The sequence below is a fragment of the Brachionichthys hirsutus genome, chromosome 17 (genome assembly GCF_040956055.1).
Source record: "Brachionichthys hirsutus isolate HB-005 chromosome 17, CSIRO-AGI_Bhir_v1, whole genome shotgun sequence".
NCBI lineage: Eukaryota > Metazoa > Chordata > Actinopteri > Lophiiformes > Brachionichthyidae > Brachionichthys > Brachionichthys hirsutus.
In genome coordinates, this window is record NC_090913.1 from 12,550,269 (window position 1) to 12,559,594 (window position 9,326).

The 9,326-nt window shown below is 58.1% G+C and overlaps 1 protein-coding gene across 1 annotated transcript; it reads left to right on the top strand.

Moving 5' to 3' along the window:
* The first annotated feature begins 437 nt into the window (after nucleotides 1-437).
* xpo1a (exportin 1 (CRM1 homolog, yeast) a) lies at nucleotides 438-9,007 on the top strand. The gene is made up of 24 exons (XM_068750686.1): nucleotides 438-566; nucleotides 887-988; nucleotides 1,306-1,378; nucleotides 1,466-1,527; nucleotides 1,600-1,644; nucleotides 1,727-1,908; nucleotides 1,989-2,037; nucleotides 2,114-2,233; nucleotides 2,323-2,451; nucleotides 3,345-3,503; nucleotides 3,578-3,760; nucleotides 3,845-3,983; nucleotides 4,069-4,250; nucleotides 4,341-4,497; nucleotides 4,576-4,739; nucleotides 4,808-4,942; nucleotides 5,824-6,007; nucleotides 6,291-6,397; nucleotides 7,035-7,229; nucleotides 7,320-7,488; nucleotides 7,567-7,701; nucleotides 7,791-7,950; nucleotides 8,043-8,139; nucleotides 8,380-9,007. Exons 1-24 carry the CDS (start codon nucleotides 441-443, stop codon nucleotides 8,524-8,526), a joined length of 3,201 nt encoding a protein of 1,066 aa, XP_068606787.1. The 5' UTR covers nucleotides 438-440; the 3' UTR covers nucleotides 8,527-9,007.
* The last annotated feature ends 319 nt before the right edge of the window (nucleotides 9,008-9,326 follow it).

A 9,326-nucleotide genomic window follows, 5' to 3' on the forward strand; every position in this document is an offset into this window, starting at 1 on the left:
TTGTTTCCGAACCACGGGAAGGACACCCCCGGTAAGTTGACCGCCTTCTCGAGTAACGGTACCCTGAATCACAGGTCGCGGGTAAAGGTTAGCATCCACCGGAGACGTACGTGTGTTTGTACCTGGGGGGCTAGCTATTAGCTAATGGGCGCACTGACAGCACGTTGTGGCCGGGGGCTAGCGTGTGCTAACGTTCCAGCTACCGCTAACGCATTCGTCGCCACAGCGGTGAAATGGGTCAGATGGAGGGGGCTTGAGCTTTCGCCACTGGGGGGCGCAGTTGTCCGTGTTTGTGATTGGTTTAGTTGGCTGCTAGATAAAGTCAAGGAGAAACCACCACGACCTGGCTCAGCGTCACAGTGACCGATCAATAATCCGGGTTCGGGTTCGTTTCACGGTGTGAACGGGGTCTAAAGCTGTCCCCTCCCTTCAGAAGCTCTATGCCGGCAGAAATGACCATGTTGGCCGATCACCCAGCCAGACAGCTGCTGGACTTCAGTCAGAAACTGGACATCAACCTGCTGGACAACGTCGTCAACTCCATGTACCACGACATCGGCTCCCAGGTGAGGCACCGGCTCCCAGGTGAGGCACCGGGGCCCAGGTGAGGCCCCGGCTCCCAGGTGAGGCACCGGCTCCCAGGTGAGGCACCGGCTCCCAGGTGAGGCACCGGGGCCCGGGTGAGGCACCGGCTCCCGGGCTGGATCTGCATCGTCTCAGCTCCCCGTTGGTGTCTCTACCGTCTCTTCCTGTAATGTGATCCCACCCAAAACACCGTAATCCGGATGTGGATCCCGATCCGGGCGGACCGCGGTTGTCCGTGTCCGGGTGTTTGTCCTCGTCCAGCCTGCGTGCTGCTGACACGCCGCTTGTCGCCCTCTTGTAGCAGCGAGTGGCGCAGGAAGTCCTCACCAGCCTGAAGGACCACCCAGACGCCTGGACGAGAGTGGACACCATCCTGGAGTTCTCTCAGAACATGAAGACTAAAGTACGTACCGGTACCGGGTACCTGGCGCTGGTCCCGGGGGGGGCTGTGGATCAGCCGGGGGGGGCGTTGGGTCCGGCGCCTGGTATCCGATCGGTGCTGGAATGATGCGTCTGGGCCTGCAGCTGATTTATTTAGATCTAGTCTCTGATCAAATGATTTAAATCTTTTTGCTCCGTCGCTCATTCATTTTCTTTTTTCTGTTATTTAAAAACACAACTGTAATTCCCAGTCGTGTATATCCATAAAAACAGGCCTTTCCCCTTAATGTGGGCGGAGCCTAAACGTGTCTCCCTCTCACGGGGCTGTCCTCCTGTCAGTATTACGCTCTGCAGATTCTGGAGACGGTCATCAAAACCCGCTGGAAGATCCTGCCCAGGAACCAGTGTGACGGTCAGCCCGCCGCTCGAAGACGCATGAGACGGGGGGGGGGGGGCGGGGGGGGGGCGCTTCCTCTCTGAACCCTGGGCTTGTTTCTAGGCATCAAGAAGTACGTCGTCGGCTTGATCATCAAGACGTCGTCTGATCCGGCCAACATGGAGGTGAGTTTGTGTCGGCGCCGGGCCGGCGCCGCCGCTCCGGGCTGACGCCGCTGTTTCTCTGATCGTCTGCAGAAAGAGGGCGTTTACATCTCCAAGCTCAACATGATCCTCGTTCAGGTGAGCAAGCGTTCGGCCCCCAAACGGGAAGCACGGCGGCGCCGTTCAGCCTGGCGCTCACTTCCTGTGTGGCCCGCCTCAGATCCTGAAGCAGGAGTGGCCCAAACACTGGCCCACCTTCATCAGCGACATCGTGGGGGCGAGCCGCACCAGCGAGAGCCTCTGCCAGAACAACATGATCATCCTCAAGCTGCTCAGCGAGGAGGTGTTTGACTTCTCCAGCGGCCAGATGACCCAGGTGAAGGCCAAGCACCTGAAGGACAGGTGAGGGCTGGGCGTGGCTCGTGTCACTGCTTCAGGACGTGACATCATCCTCTCTAATGATGTCATCGCTTTGTTTTCAGCATGTGCAACGAGTTCTCCCAAATCTTCCAGCTGTGCCAATTTGTGATGGTAAGACGGCACCGGCCTGAGACTGAGTGTCCCGGCGTCTTCGCCGCCTCTGACCCGGTTCCTCTTCGCCGTTTAGGAAAACTCCCAGAATGCCCCGCTGGTCCACGCCACGCTGGAGACGCTCCTCCGCTTCCTGAACTGGATCCCTCTGGGCTACATCTTTGAGACGAAGCTCATCAGCACGCTGGTGTACAAGGTGATGATGTCACGGCTTGGAGGCGTGGCCTCGCCTCTCGGAGGCGGAGCAAGTTCCTCCTCCTCATCATCAGCTTTGTTCTGTTGCAGTTCTTGAACGTTCCCATGTTTCGCAACGTGACGCTGAAGTGTTTGACGGAGATCGGCGGCGTGAGCGTCAGCCAGTACGAGGAGCAGTTTGTGAACCTGTTCAGCCTCACCATGGGGCAGCTCAAGCAGGTGCACACACACACACACACACACACAGACGCACACACACACACACACACAGACACACACACACACACACACACACACACACAGACACGCACACACACACACACACGCACACAGACACACACACACACACACACACACACAGACACGCACACACACACACACACGCACACAGACACACACACAGACACACACAGACACACACACAGACACACACAGACACACACACACACAGACACACACACACACAGACACACACAGACACACAGACACACAGACACACAGACACACACAGACACACACAGACACACACAGACACACACAGACACACACAGACACACACAGACACACAGACACACACACACACACAGACACAGACACACACACACACAGAGACACACACACAGACACAGACACACACACACACACAGACACACAGACACACGCAGACACACAGACACGCACACACACACAGACACACACAGACACACACAGACACACACAGACACACACAGACACACACAGACACACAGACACGCACACACACACAGACACACGCACACACACACAGACACACACGCACACACACACACACACACAGACACGCACACACACACACAGACACGCACACAGACAGACACACAGACACACACGCACACACCAGACACAATAACTGTTGCCATGACAACAGCTCTAGCGCCGAGGTTTAGGACGCTGCCTCCTTAACGTGAAGCCGGTTCTGGTCCAATCCCGTTTCTGAGCTAGCTGCTGGAGGGACTGAAGCCCAAAGGGTCTTCCTGCTGGTCCGGGTCACTCAGCGGTTCCGTCTGAGTCCGATGGAGTCCAGGTTTGCCCGGTTCTGACCGGAGGTGTCTGTGTGGTTCTGTTCTGCTCAGATGCTGCCTCTAAACACCAACATCAGGCTGGCCTACGCCAACGGGAAGGACGACGAGCAGAACTTCATCCAGAACCTCAGCCTGTTCCTCTGCACCTTCCTCAAGGAGCACGGGCAGCTGGTCGAGAGGAGGTCCAACCTGAGGGAGACGCTGATGGAGGTGGGCGGCGCCGCTCTGTGACCTCGTTACGCTCGGGCCTCAGAGGTCGGGACCTAACCCTAACCCCCCCCCAGGCCCTGCACTACATGCTGCTGGTGTCGGAGGTGGAGGAGACGGAGATCTTTAAGATCTGTCTGGAGTACTGGAACCATCTGGCAGCAGAGCTCTACAGGGAGAGCCCCTTCGCCAGCTCCAGCTCCCCCCTGCTGTCAGACCCCCCCCCCCGCAGACACCGCTACCTGCCGGTGCTGTCCCAGGTAGGACCGAGCTGCACCCGGTAGCGGGTCCACGAGTCCATCCATCAGTACGACGACGTTTAAAAAGCCCCCCCCCCCCCGAAGGTGCGTCTGCTGATGGTGAGCCGCATGGCCAAACCGGAGGAGGTGCTGGTGGTGGAGAACGACCAGGGGGAGGTGGTCCGGGAGTTCATGAAGGACACGGACGCCATCAACCTGTACAAGAACATGAGGGAGACCCTGGGTGAGTTGGGGGGGCCAGGAAGGTGGTTCTGGTTCTGGTTCTGGTGGGCAGGACGCTAACACCAAACGCTGAACCCTGTCTGCAGTGTACCTGACCCATCTGGACTACGCCGACACTGAACGCATCATGACCGAGAAGCTCCACAACCAGGTGAACGGCACCGAGTGGTCCTGGAGGAACCTGAACATGCTCTGCTGGGCCATCGGCTCCATCAGCGGCGCCATGCACGAGGAGGACGAGAAGCGCTTCCTGGTCACCGTCATCAAGGTCCAGCGAGACTCCGTCTGTCCCCCCGTCCCGTCACGGACCCGTGAGGGGTTCTGAGTGTTGACGTCCTTCACCGCTGTCTTTGTTCAGGACCTTCTGGGTCTGTGCGAGCAGAAACGAGGGAAGGACAACAAGGCCATCATAGCGTCCAACATCATGTACATCGTGGGACAGTATCCCCGCTTCCTCCGGGCCCACTGGAAGTTCCTGAAGACCGTCGTCAACAAGCTGTTTGAGTTCATGCACGGTGAGGACCCGGTCCCGTCCCGGTCCTGGACCGGGTCCGGACCCGTCAGACTGCCGTTCATCCGCCTCCTCTTCACAGAGACCCACGATGGCGTGCAGGACATGGCGTGCGACACCTTCATCAAGATCGCTCAGAAGTGCCGGCGCCACTTTGTCCAGGTCCAGGTGGGCGAGGTGATGCCCTTCATCGACGAGATCCTCAACAACATCAACACCATCATCTGCGACCTGCAGCCGCAGCAGGTCAGTCCCGTCCCCGGACGTCCCCCGCGGTGGACGGTTGTCACGCTGATCCCGTCCCGCCTCCTCAGGTTCACACGTTTTACGAGGCCGTCGGCTACATGATCGCCGCCCAGACGGACCAGGCGGTTCAGGAGCTCCTCATAGAGAAGTACATGCTGCTGCCCAACCAGGTGTGGGACAGCATCATCCAGCAGGCCACCAAGGTGAGCGCCGGCCGTCTCCGATTACAAACCGTCACCACACCTCGGTGAAACCGAATCGATTCTTTTTGGGTCTGAACACTCTCTGAGATAAATGTTCATGATTTCAAGGTCACAGTCGATAATACAGGAATCTCCAGCAAAGAAGAGATTACCTATTTGGGCTGTGTTCTTGACAAATACCTGTCTGGCGATAGTATGGCAACTAAGGTGATCAAAAAAGTCAATCAGAGAACAAGATTTTTGGGCAGAATGTCTGCTTTTGTCTCCGGACGCTTGCTGGAGCCTCGTTCAGCCCCTCTTTGACTATGCTAGCACCTCCTGGTATTCAAACATCAAAGTGTCCCTGAAAACCAGGCTCCAAACCTCCCAAAACAAACTGATCACCCCCTCCTATAAGACTAACATGGGTAAATCATCTTTTTATAATACTGCCCCCCAGGGGTGGAACTGTTTGACTCCTGCCCTCAAAACATGCACCTCTTTGGCCTCCTTCAAAACGGCCCTAAAAATACACCTTTCAGGGGGACAGAAACGGAGATAGTCATCACGACTCTCTCCGGATCAATCCCCCCCCCCCTTTTGGTCCACCTACGTTGTACATGTTATGTGTCTTTGTAATTTATTGTTATTTTGCATCTGTGGTGTAATTTAATATTAGTTTTATTTGTATTTGTATTGTTAAATGTCGATGATTTATGTAGCAAGGGCTTTTTAGAGATGCTCCTCTTAGACAGGATGTGTGACTGTACTTGTACTGTAATACATGCTACTGTGTGACTGTACTTGTACTCTAACATTCTATCTAATCAATATATTCATCATCATCATCCTCACGCGCACGCCGTGCTCCACCATGTGACCCCGACCGCACTGTGCCGCAGAACGTGGACATCCTGAAAGACGCCGAGACGGTCCGTCAGCTGGGCAGCATCCTGAAGACCAACGTCAGAGCCTGTAAGGCCGTGGGACACCCCTTCGTGGTCCAGCTGGGACGGATCTACCTGGACATGCTCAACGTCTACAAGTGTCTGAGTGAAAACATCTCCTCGGCCGTCCAGACCAACGGTTGGTTGGCTCGGTCTGTCCCCCGAGCCGCGTCGGACCTCTGGTCCCGGGTCGGACCTCTGGTCCCGGGTCGGACCTCTGGTCCCGCGTCGGACCTCTGGTCCCGCGTCGGACCTCTGGTCCCGCGTCGGACCTCTGGTCCCGGGTCGGACCTCTGGTCCCGGGTCGGACCTCTGGTCCCGCGTCGGACCTCTGGTCCCGGGTCGGACCTCTGGTCCCGCGTCGGACCTCTGGTCCCGGGTCGGACCTCTGGTCCCGGGTTGACCCTCTGCTCGTGTTGCAGGAGAGATGGTGACCAAGCAGCCCCTGATCAGGAGCATGAGGACGGTGAAGAGGGAGACGCTGAAGCTCATCTCAGGATGGGTCAGTCGCTCCAACGACTCCCAGATGGTGAGCGCCGCTAGCTAGGTAGCACAGATCCTGGGGGGTCGGCCGCTAGCTAGGTAGCACAGATCCTGGGGGGTCGGCCGCTAGCTAGGTAGCACGGATCCTGGGGGGTCGGCCGCTAGCTAGGTAGCACGGATCCTGGGGGGTCGGCCGCTAGCTAGGTAGCACAGATCCTGGGGAGCCGGCCGCTAGCTAGGTAGCACGGATCCTGGGGGGCCGGCCGCTAGCTAGGTAGCACGGATCCTGGGGGGCCGGCCGCTAGCTAGGTAGCACAGATCCTGGGGGGTCGGCCGCTAGCTAGGTAGCACGGATCCTGGGGGGCCGGCCGCTAGCTAGGTAGCACAGATCCTGGGGGGTCGGCCGCTAGCTAGGTAGCACGGATCCTGGGGGGCCGGCCGCTAGCTAGGTAGCACGGATCCTGGGGGGCCGGCCGCTAGCTAGGTAGCACAGATCCTGGGGGGTCGGCCGCTAGCTAGGTAGCACAGATCCTGGGGGGTCGGCCGCTAGCTAGGTAGCACAGATCCTGGGGGGTCGGCCGCTAGCTAGGTAGCACGGATCCTGGGGGGGTCGGCCGCTAGCTAGGTAGCACGGATCCTGGGGGGGTCGGCTGCGGGTGTTCACGCTTTATCCTCTGGTCCAGGTGGCAGAAAACTTTGTGCCCCCCCTGCTGGAGGCGGTGCTCATTGACTACCAGCGGAACGTCCCGGCTGCCAGAGAGCCCGAGGTCCTCAGCACCATGGCAACCATCGTCAACAAGCTGGGATTCAACATCACAGGAGAAATCTCCAAGATCTTTGATGCCGTCTTCGAATGCACTTTGAACATGATCAACAAGGTCCGTCTGCAGTGCCCCCCCCCCCCCCACATCAGCTGGTGCTGCAGGCCCCCGTGTTTGACTCCGCCTCCTTTCCTCCCCTCTCGCCAGGACTTTGAAGAATTCCCGGAACACCGAACCCATTTCTTCTACCTCCTCCAAGCCGCCACGTCCCAGTGCTTCCCGGCCTTCCTGTCCATCGCTCCGGCCCAGTTCAAGCTGATCCTGGACTCCATCATCTGGGCCTTCAAGCACACCATGAGGAACGTGGCCGACACAGGTGAGCCACAGGCCCGGGGTCTGACGGCAGAACCGAGGCTTCACAGGACCAGCTGTCTAAGTCTCCTGGTCCCTGCAGGTCTCCAGATCCTCTACACCCTCCTCCAGAACGTGTCGGGGGAGGAGGCGGCGGCGCAGAGCTTCTACCAGACGTACTTCTGTGACGTCCTGCAGCACATCTTCTCCGTGGTGACCGACACGTCTCACACCGCAGGTGCAGCTGCTGCCGGTTAGCCTCGCCCGTCGCTCGGTAACCAGGTCTCCCCACTGACCCGCTGTCCTCCCGTCCGGTCCCGTCTGCAGGCCTGACGATGCACGCCACCATCCTGGCCTACATGTTCAACCTGGTGGAGGAGGGGAAGGTCAGCGTGGCCCTGAGCGCCAGCAGCGCCGTCAGCAACCAGGCCCACGTTCAGGAGTACATCGCCAACCTGCTGAAGACGGCCTTCCCCCACCTGCAGGAGTGAGTAGAGCTCCGCCCTGCTGGGGGTGTGCCTGTGTGTCATGTGACCCTGCCTCGCCGTGCTAACGCGCGGCCCAACGTCTCGCCTCCAGCGCCCAGCTGAAGGTGTTTGTGACGGGGCTGTTCAGCCTGAATCAGGACATCCCCGCCTTCAAAGAGCACCTGAGGGACTTCCTGGTGCAGATCAAGGTGAGGCTCCGGGTCAGCGTGAGCCCGTTCAGAACACAACAGCATCACCCAGCTCGGTTCAGGCAGGCCTGTTGTCATGACGACGCTCAGCTGTGCCGCTTTCATATAGGAGTATTAGTTCAGCAGCTGGCCTCATTGACGAAGGGATTTTTGATTGGTGTTCCTGACCCGGCTGGCCCCGCCCACCCTCAGTCGGGGGGGCGCGGCTGCTTTGACCAGCGACCCTCTGCTGCCCTGCAGGAGTTTGCCGGTGAGGACACGACGGACCTGTTTCTGGAGGAGAGGGAGTCGGCCCTGCGCCAGGCCCAGGAGGAGAAGCACAAGCTCCAGATGTCGGTGCCGGGGATCCTCAACCCCCACGAGCTGCCGGAGGAGATGTGTGACTGAAGGAGGAGCCGGGGGGGGGTCAGGAGAGAGCTGCTTCTCTTTGCGTGTGTGTGTGTGTGTAAAAGCAGGCGGGGCCAGAGGGAGGACCAAATCATTGTCAATATGTAAATGAGCAGCGACCCCCGACCCCCATGGTGGCCCTTTCCCCTACGAGCTGATTTTATGCCGGCCTTTGTCTTGTTGCCGCTTTGCTGGCTGGGTTTGCGTTTGGTCGTTGGTTCTGTAGCGCCTGCATGAAGCCTGGTTTTAACCCTTTCACCCTCTCTCTGTTAATATGTAATATATGCCGTGGAACTCGAGATCGGGTTCCTGTCGAGTTCGCTGCAGGGCCTGCGCGGCGCCTCCTCTTTTTGGATTTTCAGTGCATTTTTTGTAACTCGAGCTTCGTTTGGATGGGAAGATCGGCTGTGTGCAGATCGGCCTGTTTGTAAAGCTGTCTTAGTACTCTGAGAATATAAAGTTGGATATTTTTACAAAATCATCTGTGTGACCGGTTTTATTTTTAGAGTTCCTGAATGCCTGTTTGATGGCTCCCGAGCAGACAAACCTGGCTGGTCACATGACCTTCAACCATCTTCGGTGGTCGTAAGAACCAACCACGAAAGAAATACGTGCGATTACAGTTCTTGTAGTACTAGTACACACTGGCATTGGGATTCCTGTCAGGTAGCAGGTTGTGCTCAAGCCCATCCCAGCAGTCAACGGGCGAGAGGCGGGATGCGCCCTGGACCAGTTGCCGGTTCAACGCCACACATGCACGCTCATGAGCAAATTCGTGTGACAAATTCACTTAATTTGCA

Coding starts and splice junctions, on each gene's coding strand:
- xpo1a (XM_068750686.1), top strand. CDS start 441: ATGCCGGCAGAAATGACCATGTTGGCCGATCACCCAGCCAGACAGCTG. Junction 1,645..1,726: donor TCAACATGATCCTCGTTCAG/GTGAGCAAGCGT, acceptor GGCCCGCCTCAG/ATCCTGAAGCAGGAGTGGCC. Junction 7,489..7,566: donor GAGGAACGTGGCCGACACAG/GTGAGCCACAGG, acceptor TGGTCCCTGCAG/GTCTCCAGATCCTCTACACC.